Genomic DNA, 15,302 nt, shown 5'->3' with positions numbered 1-15,302 from the left:
CTGAGCAGTATTGTCTCCAATATCCTGGGTGAGTCTGTAAGACTGAGAAGGTGAAGAAAGTATTGCTGGGCGGTGGGGTGGAGCAGGGCCCATGCCAGAAGCAGCACTGAGCACCCCAACATCCCTGCAACCTTGGGAAAGGTTCCTAGACCGGCAATTACTGGGTCAAAGGGTATAAGTATCTCGAAGCCATTTAAGACATACTGACAAATTGGTTTTCAGACAGATGTGCAAATTTAGATGCTCACCAGTAAGGTATGACCCACCCTCAGTAGCATCCATTATTATCCTTGAAAAAAAAGTTTGCCAACATGATGAGCAAGAAAAAAAAGTTATGTTGCAGATTGAATTTATATTTCTTTGATTACCAGTAAGTTCAATTGTTAAAAAATATGTTCATTGTTCTCTGTGTACCTTTTTTCAAAGGATACATATGTTCCCTGCCTATTTACTATTGGATTTTAGTATTTTTTTCCACTGATTTGTAAAAATCCCTGAAATAAAAAGATTAATAATTTAAAATTTTCTCTATTTGTTTAAAAGGTTTTACAGTCTGTTGAGGAAATAAATATTGACGGGAAAATTGGGTTTATTTTTATATACACTGGTGAGCATTTCAATTTATTTTATGTGTACATTTATACTCTTTAATAGTAAGAGGGCTTTATTTTCATGATAGGCAGTATGCCTATATTTCCTGGTCTTCTGAGATTGTGACATTCCACCAAAAGCATTGTGATATCGGGATGCTGTGCCCATAAAGGAGTTTGAAAACCATGTGCTGTCATTCAAACCAGAGGGCCCAGGCCCCACCTATCAATCTCTCCCTCATTTCTTCTTTTTCACAGTGTGCATATCACAGAGCATGTGCCCATCACCCAGCTTCAGTAATTATCACCGTATGGCCATGTCAGTTCATCTCTGCCCCCATCCATTTTTTTTCTCTCCCCAGATTCTTATGAAGCAAATCCCCCAAATCATCTTTTATCTATAATGTTTCTGCATTTATCTCTAAAAGATGATTAGAAAAAAAAGATGATTAGAAACCTAACCACAATGCATGACCCCACCTAAGAGAAAATAATTCCTTAATATGAATATCCAGTATTCAAACTTCCCCAACTCTCTCATTATTGTTTTCAGTTTGCTTGAATCAGCAGTGAAAGAAAGCTCACATTTCCACTGATTTTTATGTCTCAGTCTTTTGATAGGTTTTCCTTCCCTCTTTCTCTTTCTCCCCTAGCAGGTCATGTGATGAAGACACTGGGAGGTGTCCTGTGGAGTTCCTGCATCCCAGGGTTTCATCTACCTCATTCCCCTGTCCCCGATCTGGAGTCTTGATTAGATTACATCTGAATTTTTAGGCAAGAATACTTCCTCATTGGGGTTGTGTATTTCTACTGAGAGGCACACAATGTCTGGTTCTCGCTCCTTTTGTGATCATTAATGATAACTGCCTACATCCATTATTTCAATAGAGATTACAAAATGCTGACATTCTAATTCTAGCATTTCTTCTTCATTTATTAGCTTCATTTACTCTAAAAAGAAAAACTTCCTCCTATCATCTCTTTTGCTAGCTTCCATGGGGCACAGTTCACATAGGAAAGGCAGAATAAAACCTTGATTCTTTCTGTATAGACTAACTTTCAAAATAATAGGTTTGTTCCCTAGGAGCCTCCAATGATGATCAATGAGGAGTTTTATAAGTTAAAAAAATTTTAAATTATTATTTTTTATTAAGTAGCATTAGAAACTAACGAATTTAAACAATTTGATGTGTCTCAATTCACTGCAGATATTTATTCTTACTGATCCTTGGTTGCCCTATCTTTGGCCAGTGGGAACCTATTCAGATTGGCTCCTGAGTCCCTTTGATCCACCCTCACAAGTCTCTGATGGCATCCTTGTTTCCAGTGTGTCAGATGTTTCAGGTCCACTTCCTGCCCCAAATCTGGAGTCAGCCACTTCTCCAATAAGCCTTGGTTCCCCTTGGCACTAAGAGACCACCATCTGCATCCTAGGGGTGCTCACTAGTATTTGGTTGGTCATTGTTTCTAGGCCCTTTCAATGGGCAGAGCTATGAAATATAAGTTCATTTTTCTTAAAGCTAAAATACTCACAAATCCATCCAATTTAAATTCAGAACTACAGGATTTTCATTTAACCTATCTTTTATATTTTGCATGCTGAGTATCACAATTTGCAATGCATGGCACCAACATAATTACTCATTAACTTTACCCTACAATTATAAGCAATGCCTTAAAATAGCAACACTACCACCGACATTATAATTACTGACTGTGTGTATATGTATATACACACCTACATATATATGTATTTTTTACATATATGTGGACATATATGTATACACTTTTTACATATTTTTTTATTTTTATTTTTTAGGACATTTTTGTTTTTCTTAGAGTACGTCTTATGTCAGAACACTCAGTCCCAGTGACATAAAACCTGATGAAAACCTTACCAATAGTGACCTAGGGAAATGGCAAAGTCTTTTCCATTTATCTCATTGCATCTTAAGCTTTGCTTTACCTAAGCCTTATCAGATTTGAGCACCTGCAAATGTTGCACTAGGCTTCCTAGAAGACTATTCGTGCCGTGAAATGCTCTCTTGCTTCTGAAGATGTCACTCTAGGTAGGTGGGAGAGGCCACACCTCTGACCAGGACTGAAGGGTCTCACACAGGATGGTGCTTTTCTCCTAAGTCTCTGATGCTATCTTTCCAAGTCCCTGGCCTCTCTGTCATTCTCCTCGAATACGCAAAGCCCCTCCCCAATGTCCCTGTCCTTCCTGCCACATCACTAACAAAAAGAGATGCACCTGGAAGGTGGGGGGGCATGAATTCTTATTTAAGGGCATCCCTCTTGCTTGTTCCTGGGACCCCTTCCCTTCTCTCTACTCAGCAACTCCGCTCCAGTACCTTCCTCTCTTCCTGACCCCAGCATCATTTACTTCCTCTACCATCAAGCTGCAAATAACTCCCATCTTAAAACAAAACCCTCCTTTGACCCCCGCCCCCCATGTCCCTGGCAGACATCACATGTTCTCTGCTTCTCTTATCCACAAACCCACATGTGCATGTCTATGGACTGTTTTCTCTCTCAAGCAGACTCCATCAGGCTTTCAACCCACTGTCCACTAAACATCTCTCACCATGGTCATCCATGACTGCTCCCCAAGTCCACGGTCACCCCCCCGCATTCTGATACCAGCAGGGCATGGTAGGCCTCAGACGTTACCTGGACTCCTCTTTCCCATCCCAGAACACCACCATGTACTCCTGGCCCTGGGACGAGAAGAAGGCCGTCTGCTTCCCGCAGGGCAGCTGGTACATGAAGGTTGCAAAGGTTGGGTCCTTCATCTGGCTCACCACTGCCAGGGCCAGTGGTCGCTGAGGGAGAGAGGCCAGCAGGGTCATAAGCAAGGGTCACTTACAACCAGATGGATGCCCGTTCTTTCCTTGAAACTAAGGGTCTTGAACCAGGAAGGAAGAAGTGGAATCTGCTTATTCAGCACCCAATCAAAACAAGAGGCCCAAACAACTTCAGATACCAGAAACAAACCCTTCCAGGGTCTGGGTCACCGTTATCCATGGCAACTTAAAGTCAGGTGGTCAGGTTAGCCTAAACTCTGATATTCCAACCCCCATGCCCAGGGACACAAAATCTGGAAAATATTTTTTCTCAGACCTCATTTACTCTCCATACATTAAACTAGCATCATCTAATTTGATAAATAAGTTTTAACCTTGAAACCATTGGTCTCTTCCCAAAACAACTAGCTTCAAAATGATAATACGGCTCCTGCTTCTCATGAGCAAACTTTCTTCCCATACTTTAAAAAGAGATACGTACATTCTCTCTGCTCTTGGATGGGGGCTGTATCACTATAAGGTTTGCTTTATTCGCATGATGATGTAACACAAAAGTTGGGGAGGAAAAGAAACTTCGTTTTTCCTGGGAGTGACACCCACTCAAAGAAAATGAACTGGATGTATTAGAAGCAATACATATCTCTTTGTAGAAGAGATGAGCAGAAAAGGGTTGCTCAATTTGTTCTAGACCCTCAGTGAAGGGTGGGCAGGCAGCCATACATGTGCACTCTGGAGACCCATAGCCTCCACCAGCTGGCAGGAGCTGCCAGGCCCCCAGGCTCTGTGCCCCCAGGTACCTTCTCAGGCTTTGTGTCCCAGCACTCCATCATAAGTGCCTGGAGTCGATGGAACTGCACTTCCTCCAGCTGCCCCAGAACTGGGCGGATGCCCTTGGACAGCTTCTTGGCAATCTGAAGCTGGTGCTGGCCCAGTGCAGGCCGCTGTCCTGACAGCAACTCGTAGAGCACCATCCCATAGGAAAACATGTCTACCTAGGCAGAGAGGCAAGCCAAGTCAGACCCCCTTCCTGGGCCCAGCAGATCTTGCAAGCTGGCCCTGAGAGAGAGAGGGAGTGGGGAGACACGTTAGATAAGGAAAACGTGGGCCCTGTCCAAAGGAAGACAATCATCAATTTCACCAATCCATCCACCTCTCTCTACCTGTCCAAGCATCCCACCAACCATCTGACTAACCATCATTCTGTCCCTTTATCCATCTATCTTCCAGTTCTTCCTTTTTTTCCTTCCTTCCTCCCTCCCTTCTTTCTATCCATCCATCTATCCAGTCAGCCACCCACCTGATCACCTGTCCTTCTGGACATTTATCTATGCATCTTCCTTTGTACCCATATATGCATCCATCTGACTGTCCTTCTGTCCATTTACCCATCCATCCCCCCATACTTCCTTCCTTCCATCCACTCATCCACCCACCCATCCATCCATCCATCCATCCATCCACCCACTAAACACATAATGAGAACTTGCTGTCAGGCACTGGTTAAGGGCTCAAAGGATGCCATGGTCCTTTCCCTTAAGTATAAAAACAAGGCAGGAAAATGCAAACTCTTGGTTTAACATGCTTGGTAGTAGGAGTACATGCAAATCATAAAGAGGGGAAAGTCTCCCAGATCACAACATCTTGATTCCTCTAAATGTCATGAAAATGTGCCTAAAGGAGAGAGTTACACAGGTCTCCATGAGGGTCAAGAAATAACTTTTTAGCAGGAGAATGGCTAAGGTAGACCTGAGAGTTTTCAATGTGAAGGTTCTGTTATAAATTTAGTTATGAGGTGCCTTGTCATCTGTTACTAAGAAGCTTATTTTTGTCACTCTGGTTTGTCTTTTCTATCTTGGTTAATAGCTACAGATGCCAATTTAACCCACATATGCTTGGGTCATTCCTGAAGCAATTAGTCAATGACCCATCTACAAATCACCAAATAATGAGAAATTACAGACCAGGGGAGTTTCACTGCTGGCTGATTAATTAACCAGGGCTGGCACAAGATGCAAGGCGAGCACTGTAAGATGTTTTTAAGTTGTCTGTGTGCCTGCATCTACCAAACAGCCCTCAGGGAAGAAGGCAAGCATTTAGCCTTCGTCTCAGCCAAGGTTGGCCATGGGAGGCCATGCTTAACCTGCCAGAATTCACTCTCTTCTCTTGGCTTTGGTGATGCTGCCTTTTGATTTGACCAGGAGCCTCCTTATCTGTCTGTTCCTCACAAGCCACTGTGAGGCTGGTCCTCTGTCTCCATTTTGCACATTTAAATGGCAGAGTTGGGACACAAATCTGGACCCATCTCTGTCTTGGACTTTTTGTCCACTGTGCACAGCCTTCACTATGTTCCTGAACTGAGGTTTGAGTATTCTCAGGCTAGGTCACTGCTCTGAAGATAAGGAGAAGTCACTCATGACATTACTAGGTAGAAACAGGCCTCTGTGCCCTTCTGGTTCAAGCCAGTGCCTGTGGTTGAGCACGGGAGAGGGAGAAATGTGTGCTTGGGGGCATGTGGAGCCCAGAAGCTGCAGGTGCCTCCAGGGCTATGCAGTCCTGGGCCAGGGGACAGCAGTGGGCCAGGGCCCATACCTTCTCATCGTACACGATGCGAGGCCTGATCTCTGGGGCCTGGTAGCCAGGAGTGCCCTCCACGCCAAGGGCGCCCTCGTGAAATGACTGCCGGGATATGCCGTAGTCTGACAGCTTGATGTTGATGTGCTCCTTGATGTCCAGAGACCAGACCAGGATGTTGTCTGATTTCAGGTCACAGAAGATGATGTTTTTCTTGTGCAGGTAGGCCAGGCCGGAGGCTATCTGGTAGGCTATTTTTTGGGTGAGCATGTGTCCCAGGGGCATAAAGGAAGAATCTTTGCAAAGAAAAAATTATCAAACTATCATCATAACAACTCTTTTCTTACCTCTGTCTCCCCAAATACTTTATATTCTACTGACGCATTCTCATTGCTCTCCAGGCTGGATGCCAGAAGAGACAGAGAACAACCTTCTTAAGATTATTTAGGTTAGAAATGCTTGTTGTTACTGCTTCATGGCATCTCATGAATTGCATCTCTGCAATTGTTGGTGTTTTTACTAAAAAGAGCAAGGATTCAAAATTCCTAGAGTTCATCTCAGGCCAAGATTGCTATAATGTCAAGGGGTGAGTTGCAGGTATAAGAACTCCATTAAAAAAAATCTCTTCCACTGGGGGAGGAATAATTGATTTTAACTGCATTTCTTCTTGCTGAGTTAAAAGACATCTACCTCTTTCCCTCTGTCAGCTGTTTGGAATTTAGTTACCCATTTCTCAGGGCAAATATTTAAAACTTTTGTTAAAAAATAATATAGAATAAAACTGACCCCAGGGTCTCAGATTTTTAACAATCGTGGACAGATGTGGTGAGCTATGGGCAAAGGAGAGATTTATGTGGCTACTGCGCTCACCAGGCTGCTGCTGATCAGGCCTCCCTGGGCTGCCTCTTTTGATGCTCTCACTGCCCTCCAAGTGGGGCTATTATCATCTCATCCTCCTTTTATGGATGAGTAAATTAAGCAACTTCCTGGATTATGGCAGACAGCCTGGACTTGGAACATAGCTCTGTCTGACTCCAAACTGTGGGCTCCTGCAGCCTCGCCAACACCACTGCCCAGCACTTAGGCCTGGAGAAGCCCTTTTATCACCCACTGGGAGTGGCACATGAGTCACAGGTGGGTGTGCCCGGCCACAGATGGCTCCCCAGGACCTGAGCTGCCCACCATGGGCTCTCTGGCCTCCCATGGGCTGGACTGGGCTGGGGCGGGCCCCAGGCAGCGCTCTGTGGAAGATTCTGGGCATGGTGGGTACCTTTGGCATTCTCGGACAGCACGGTGTTGAGGCTGCCAAGCGGGGCGAGCTCCAGGGCGAAGCAGAGCGGGTGGACACTGATGCCGATGAGGGACACGATGCAGGGGTGCTGCAGGGCGTGCAGCATGCTGGCCTCCTGCCGGAACTCCGAGAAGTTCCTCATGGCGTCTGTGGACCGAAGGTGCCTCAGCATGGTGTCTGCAGGGAGAGAACAGCTGTCACCACTGCCTGGGGAGCCTGTGTAGGGCAACTCTGCGTGGGGGCCCTGTCACACTCAGAGCTGCGTCACAGGGACTCGAGGGGCTGGGCAGGGCCAGGATTTACATTTTAAGTCACTCAACATAACTGGGGTTGCAATATCGTCACCCAATTTTGGCACCAAATGTAGGCATTCCTGAGGCATCCGGGCTGGTATCAAGCCCCCTCCCCAGGTCTACACTTGTCCTGTCACACTCAGCATTCCTATCCCCTTGGTGCACACGCTCCCACCCTTGTCACCCACTCTCTTAGCCCTCACCCCACCCCGCTGCTGGCTGCCTGAGGGTCTCAACTGGATCTTATTCCAATCCTGCATACCCGAGTATAACCCAGAGTTCAGGCAACATGTCTGGCATGTAACCAAGTTCCGCTGCTCATCTGCAGGGATGCTGGGGGCTTGGTCGCTGCTGCTTACCTTACTCCCTGCCAGGAGCCAGGACGATGAAGGGCAGAAAGAACTACTGCCCTCTTGTCAGCCAGAGAGAAAACCGTGGGGCAGCCATGGGCCTGTGACACGTCATCTCAGCCCAGAGGAGAAAGGTCTATGGGCAGTGGTGGGCTGTCCTTGAAGTGCATCCCACATGTAAGGCATTTGCCTGAGTCCCCCTGAGGGGCCTTTCCCACCAACTGGTCACCCACCAGGCTGTTGCCAGCCCTGAGGTCACCGAGCAGTGTCCACCAGGTCCTGCTTGTCTTCTTGTGTCCTGATCTGTCCCTCCCTTATGTTCAGATTTTAAAATCAGGGATCATTGGACATGGAAGTTTAAACAGCCTGAAGAAAATCTTGGCAGTTAAAATGTATCAACTGTGCCAGATCTATGTGTGTGCCAAACAAACTTGTTTTTTAAGTGTAAAAGTCTTAGTTTTCACATTGGGTCTTTAGACCATTAAGAATGTTTCTGACTATGGTCGAAGGCTGACCCAAGTCTGCCCCAGTTTAGCAAATAGTCAGCCTTTCCCACTGACTCCTGACGTTACCTCTGCCATGTGCCAGCCTTGCCTCCCACACACATGCAGGCTCTCTCCGTTCCCTTGACAGGCCCAGCCGTGCCCCAGGAAAACACTGCCTTAATGCCTGGAGACTTATAAGTCAGTCGTTTGCTGGGCAAGCCTCTCTCCTTTGTCTTCTGTTGTGGGATTTTCTTGGCTGTTCTTGGGTTTTTGTCACTTCACATGCATTTTATTTTCATTATTTTAAAAATTTTTATGTATTTATTTGGCTACACTGCGCGGCATGAGGGATCTTAGTTTCCCAAACAGGGATCGAACCCATGCACCCTGCAGTGGAAGCACGGAGTCTTAACCACTGGACCACCAGGGAAGTCCCCACATGCATTTTAGAATCAGTCAGATTTAACACACACACACACCCTGCTGGAATTTAGATGAGAACTAAATTGAATGATAAATATTAATTATTCCTCAATATTTTATGGTTTAATTGCTGCCATGGAAGGCATTTTCTAATGGGTCATTGGTGCCAAATTTGATGCTGAGCTCACGTCTAACAACTTTATCAAACTCTTATTGGCTATGGTGTTTGTCAATAAAGTCTCTTAGATTTACATTCTCTGCATGTAACTATGGTTTTGTTTCTTCCTTTCTTTTTTTTAAAAATTTATTTTATTAATTTTATTTTTGGCTGCATTGGGTCTTCGTTGCTGGGTGCGGGCTTTCTCTAGTTGTGGCGAGCGGGGGCTACTCTTCGGTGTGGTGTGCGGGCTTCTCATTGTGGTGGCTTCTCTTCTTGCAGAGCATGGGCTCTAGGCGAGTGGGCTCCGTAGTTGTGGCTTAGTTGCTCTGCGGCCTGTGGGATCTTCCTGGACCAGGGTTCGAACCCATGTCCCCTGAATTGGCAGAGGGATTCCCAACCACTGCGCCACCAGGGAAGCCCCATGTCTCTTTCTTTCTGATCTGTTTCTTTATATTGCTCTATGATTCTAATTTTTCTACCAAGAGTGTAAATTCCTCTTGTGATCATGAAGATAGCCATGCTAAGCCAGGGACAGTGAGAAATGTGATATCCAGCTGGCTGGAAGGGAGGAAGCCTCCTAGCACTTGCCCTAGCTGGGCATTAAGTGGTGACGTGTTGCTCTAGAACATCTCTGAGCTGCACATGATGTGTGGACCTGAGCATGCCAAGGCAAGAGGGTGTGCCCTCCTTCAGGTGGAGGGGGTAAGGGAGAAGCCACCCATGCTGGCTTTCCAATTCATCCATCTGGAGTGCCCACCGTCCTCCCTTTAGTGGCTGGGTGGGGTGGCCCAGGGTGAGAGGTCCACCTGAGGTCTGACTGTGTGCCCACCACGTGTCAGGCCTGTGCTGGACACGGAGTGGATGGAAATTGTAAGGATGGCCCGTGCTCTTGGGGGCTCAGGTCCAGACAAGAAAGTAATCTCCAAAAGCAATTTCTAGGCCTTGCTCAGCCTGATTCTCAGGCCTGGCCCACATCCTGCCAGGCATAAAGCAGGGCTACCCCTGGGGCCCACATCGGCTTTTCTCACCCTCCTTCCCTGCCTTGTGTGGCCTCAGGGGTCTCTAAGGTGGTGCAAGTTTGGACCAAGGGAAAACACATGTGTAAAGAAACGATACAGGGCCCTGTTTACCTTCAGGGGCATTAGCAAAGTTCTTGAATTTTTTGATCTGGAATCGCTTCACAGCCACGGGCTGGCCTTGGTACCGGGCCCGGTAAACGATGGTGCCACTCCCACCTTGGCCCAGGACAGTGCTCTCATCCTCGCTGTGCTCCAGCTTGCTGTTCTCCAGGAAGAGCCTGCCGGAAACACAGTATGTGGGGGGGTTAGAACAGACCTTCTTACCTGCCCCCTATAACCTGGAGAGACCTGCTGAGGTGGGAGGCGGGTCCTGGGCTGGGCGGGTACAAGAATGTGCTTGGCCATTAGTTCCCACTGAGGAGAGTCAGGGTTCAAAGCCACCGGGAGGTCACACAGATCTGGGATAAACCCCAGCCCTGGGCAGGTCACTCAGCCCTGACAAGCCTTGGTATCCTCTATAAAATGGGCTCATAACAGGAATGGCCTCAGAGGTGTGGATGGTGAGTGGTATAGGGTGAAGCCTCTGAAGGCGGCAGACACAGAAAAAGAATTCCTTTGGACATTTTCCTTCAAAAGGTTCTATGCTTTGAGAGCTAGTATCCATCAGACAAACTGCATTTATTTACTGCTAGGTTAGTTGTTTCCTCATATCTTTTTATTAAGCCAATAATTATATAAATGGCCATGCAGAGCTTCTGATTGGCATGGCCAGTGTCCCCACAATTGATGGCTAGGATTTTACCCAAAGGCAGGGAGTTTAGATCTTCTCACCTGTCTGTGTGTTCTAACCCTAGGTGAAAGGGGGACTTCTGTTGGGCTTTTGGAAATATTGCAAGTCACTCCTGGAAGGGAGGGAAAGAGGGAGGGATGCAGGAAGGGAGAGAAAGAGGGAGGGAGGGTGGGCAAGGCAGCCGGATGCCCTCCCATTTCCGGGCTTCCCCCTGCTTTGCTGAGGTCTTCCAATGTTCCTCTTCAGCTACCTCTGCCGGGTGCCTCCCCTGGAGCTCTCCTGGCCCAACAGACCAATGCCCCTCTCCCACCCCCCAACCATGCAGTTGTTGCCCATGTCTTCCAGGAACAGATTTTGCAGCTGCTCAGACTCTGCACAGCTCAACCATGTCACACTCCTGGCAGATGCAACTGTACCCATTGTAGACCTTGGTGATGTAGTTGAAGATGAACTGGGCTGTTCTCCAAGTGCCCACCCCAAAACCACCGCTCGGGAAGTGTGGGCACTTGGAAGCCTCATAAGACAGGGAACAGTGGCTATGCTGAAGATCCCTTGGGGCTTTCTGTTAGGACTCCTGTAATTTGGGGACACAGGACAAGGCTCCGTGGATGCCAGATTGCCCCTGCCCCCACCTGCCTAAACTCCCAGTCAGGGAGTGTGATGCTTTGGGGCATGGTTGGGCCATAGCTAAAGCTTCCAGAGAGTCTCTGCTGGATTGTGAATTCTGTTCAGATTCTTGGGCATTTCAACTCCCAGCCGGGTACCTTGGTTTAAGAACCATGCTATAGCCTGCAATTAGATCCAAACCAACAGGGACGACCAATCTGGCTTTGCTTTCCAGATTCCATACAGTAGACTCCATAGCCCAGATTCAGTGGGGGCATAAAACATAACAAGGTTCAGCAAATAAGTGAAAATTCTAAAAGTTGGAGCTGCCTAATTGGGCACCCCACCATGAAATCTGATTCACACATATATAAATCTCTGCATGTGGTCTCCAAGAGGTGACAACCCTCATGTTAAAGATCTAGAGATAAAGGTAAGTCACTTTTCAGAAGAGTGGTATTTAATTGTCATTTCTACCAATGAGGTAATGGGAATATTAAAAAGATCTATGGGGGAAATTTTTCCAATGTAGGAAGTGATTTCTTAATTTAATAGACCCATCCAGAAGCATGTTTTGGAACCACAATCCTGCAATATCTCAGAGTACTCCATATCCATTTTCTTGGGGTGGGGGAGCAATTTGGAAAAATGACAACACAAATATTTTCGCCGTCCCCAAGGGTTTCTTTAAAGAAACCAAATAGCAATCCTTTGAATAAGAAAACAACAGGATTTCACAACTCCAAAAACATTGCTAACCACCAATGTCAAATTATCTCCAGGGAGACCAAATCATGGCTTCTGGTTTCCATGACAACAGAAGATTCCATCTTTTACCAAGCACTTGGATTCTGTGACTGTTTCCTATAGGGTGGGACCACAAAACGTTTTCTCTTTTCTCCAGCATTCTCTCCCCAGTTATTATCTTAGATTAATATAGGTAGACTCATCTCTAGGAACAGATTTAGGGGATCTAAATGCTCAGCTGCAGGGTAGCAGTGAGGAGTCAGCATTTGCCAAGAAAGGAAAATGAGGCAGTACATCTGGGAGTGCCCCCTTTTTGGACACCAATGGATATTTGTCTTCTATTCCTTGATCCAGCAGCAAAGTAGGAATCAGAGACGAGGGCCAGCTCAGTGGAAAAGAGCACCAGCTAATGTGAGGGAGAAATGGTGTGGGGTCCCAGGATGACTTCAACTTCTAAGTGCTCTGCCTATTGGCTGGGCCTGTGTGGCTTCAAAACGAAAGCTGACAGCCTGTTTCCCTTCAGGCAGCCTAGGCTGGGAACCTAAAAGTCACCTGGGGTTGGGTCCTGTGCATCGGCGCTGTGGCATACCTGGCCGGGAAGTCAGTCATGAACAGCTCAGGGACCAGCTCCTGAAGAGGCACGGGGAGGTCGGGGTGTCTGGGGCAGGAGATGAAGTCCTGCTCGATGGCTGTCAACACGCAGTCTTCCATGTCAAAGTACTGCACATCCTCCAATCTCTCACTTGGGTCGGCGTGCTGAGCCCAGGAGGTCTCGCACACTGGGCAGGGCACATACTGCTCCATCAGTGGGGTCCCATCGCTTTCCGTGGCCGTCAGGGCTAAATGGGGACACAGCAGGAGTCAGCTCACAAAAAGGCGGCTGCAGGTGGGTCCCTGAACAGCATCTGTACCCCCAGACTGGGTGAGCCTTTCACAGGAGGGTGTCTGTCTGCCCTGGCCTGGACCCCTGGGAGTGGCTGAAACATGACTGCCGCACTCGGGTTCCTTTTTGGGGAGCACCATCCTCGATCCTAAAAGACACTTGCAGGGAGGGGCCAGGGATGCACTGGACAGTCGCCAGGGGGTCTAGACCCAGAGGTAGCTGGCCTAGGAGGTGCTGAGAGTTTGGGGATCCCTCCTGCACAGCTGGGTCCTGGAAGGACATTGCAGGCTGTCTGAGCTATGCCACACTCCAATGACCAAACCACAACCAGTAAGGAGCTGTTCTTAAAATTAGAAACATAAGGCTTGCAATTACTATGATCTTTTCTAGAAGAGCAATGCAGGAGGAGAAATGAGTACAAATTATAATAGACAAAATCTAGTCATTTTACTTGTGTTCCCCTGGGCAGGAGACACAGCTTTTCTGCACACCCCTGAAAGGAGGTACAAAGAAACACCCTCCAAATTGTCCCGTGGAGATGCCAGAAGGGTGAGCTGATGTCCTGCTTTGTGCAGGGTGGACGCATGGAATTTTCTGGGCACATGTGTGTAACACATCCTGCCAGCTGGCCGGTGGTGCTGTGTCTAGGCAGCCCTGTCTCAGGCCCTCAGCTCAGTCCTTCCTGTCTTATAGGCCCTAGTCAAATCCCCAGCAGCACCTGTTGTGGGGAGATCACAAAGGGCTCGTAGGGTTCAAATGGTCTAGAGGCCCCCATTGTATGGCCAAGCACCGCCCAACTGCCCCAACCCACACACTAAACTACCTTCCCTTAGGCTCCTTTAAGCTTTTTTTCCTTGTATGTCACCTTTCCCATCAACACCCAAAGGACCCCAGACCCAGGTGTCCAGAGTATGATCTGGAGCACACCCAGACACTGTTTCTTAAGCATTTCTTTTGATGCTCTCCCAGGATGCAGGGTGAGAAAGCCAGCTCAGGAGGCCAGAGGACTGGACTAGCAGGCCAGAGGCGGCACTAGGATCCCAAACTCGCTCTCTGCTCTCTTGATCTCCAGGCTTCCGGAGTTGAGGGCTCACAGGGAAGAGGCTGCCTGGTTTTGACTGGATGGCCTCCTCGCTGCAGGATGCCCCGCAGTGGGTTTGTCTCCACTTCAGTAGCAAAACAAACAGAGGACCTCAAGAGCTTCACTTCAAAAAGTATTTTCTTTGGGTGGACTGTCAATGAAGAAACTGATCAAAGGGGCTGGAAAGGGCTACGTGGGTGGCTGATCACCGCTGGGATTCGGGGGTTTGGGGTAGGCAGGGAAGGAAAATGGGGGCCCTTGGCAGGTGTGGTGCCTTCCCTCCCACCCCTGCACAAGGGATGAATCTCCAGCTGCGGGCTCCCCCCTGGATTTCAGCAGCCCTGTCCTCACCATGTAAACAAAAACACGTGAGGCTCACATCGAGGGTCTTCCTAGACCATGTGCGGTACCCGGGGCATTCTTCTTCCCCCACGCTGTGGGCAGCCAGAGGCCAAATCCCTCCCAGGACCTGTGGGTCTGGGCCCACTTCTTCCTCATAGCACCTCCACCCATGTCCACAGCTGGACTCCCACAGGGCTTAAGACTCTGCCAAAGGTCTGTTAGGACCCCTCTGGTCCCCTTGGGCTGAATCACAGTGGGATTTCTGTTCTCCAAATAAGGAGCCCCACCCTGATTTATAAAGAAATATTAACATGAGCCAAGACCTGGTTCAAAAACATTTTCTTACCAGGAAACCACTGATCGATCAAGGAGTTGACATGGTCTGTGATAAAAGCCATTGCCGAGAAGTCCCTTATTTCCGATTGGCAAATGATTTTTATTCCTCCACTTTTTTTCTTTTTCCAGTTCACATCCGAGGATTCCACACTGCAACCCAGAAACAAAAAGGGGTCCATTATTATCAGCTGTGAAGGGCCCTGGTTTAATCTCCTTGCCTTCAGGGTGAGGGTGCAACCCCCAGGGACCACCCCCTCTGCAGGGGCCCAGGCAGGACTGTCAGAGGAGGCTCCTGCGTTTGTGTACTTACATGCATGGCCCTGCCTTGTCCCCCCGCTGTCCCCAAAATAGTGAAGCGGACACAATGAGGACTGCAGGAGGGGACGCTCAGGCTGGGATCTGACCCTTAGGTGTGACCCTGGGGAAGGTTTTTCCATCCGAACCACAGGCTTCTCATCTGCCAAGTGGCAACTGTGAGCTTTAAGTGGGAACATCTATATGAAAGCACCGGGCACCAAGAGTGGCCCA

General features: G+C 48.0%; 1 protein-coding gene across 9 annotated transcripts in view; it reads right to left on the bottom strand.

Annotated features, from left to right (window-relative positions):
- Positions 1–15,302, bottom strand: part of LRRK1 (leucine rich repeat kinase 1) — a 122,993-nt gene that overhangs the window by 10,377 nt on the left and 97,314 nt on the right. For all 9 annotated transcript variants that reach the window (XM_089906899.1, XM_089906900.1, XM_089906902.1 and 6 more), the window contains 7 exons: positions 14,785–14,924; positions 12,722–12,971; positions 10,101–10,267; positions 7,239–7,436; positions 5,987–6,264; positions 4,195–4,389; positions 3,264–3,415 (listed from right to left, as the gene is read on the bottom strand). In XM_089906899.1, coding sequence (XP_089763025.1) covers positions 3,264–3,415; positions 4,195–4,389; positions 5,987–6,264; positions 7,239–7,436; positions 10,101–10,267; positions 12,722–12,971; positions 14,785–14,924 — 1,380 coding nt within the window. The remainder of the gene's footprint in view (positions 1–3,263; positions 3,416–4,194; positions 4,390–5,986; positions 6,265–7,238; positions 7,437–10,100; positions 10,268–12,721; positions 12,972–14,784; positions 14,925–15,302) is intronic.

Source organism: Delphinapterus leucas, chromosome 2 (genome assembly GCF_059928025.1).
Source record: "Delphinapterus leucas isolate spDelLeu-1000000601 "Yukka" chromosome 2, BTC_Dleu_Yukka2, whole genome shotgun sequence".
In the NCBI taxonomy this organism is placed as follows: Eukaryota; Metazoa; Chordata; class Mammalia; order Artiodactyla; family Monodontidae; genus Delphinapterus; species Delphinapterus leucas.
Note: the sequence above shows the minus strand (reverse complement) of the source record. Positions and strands in the feature narration are given on the sequence as shown.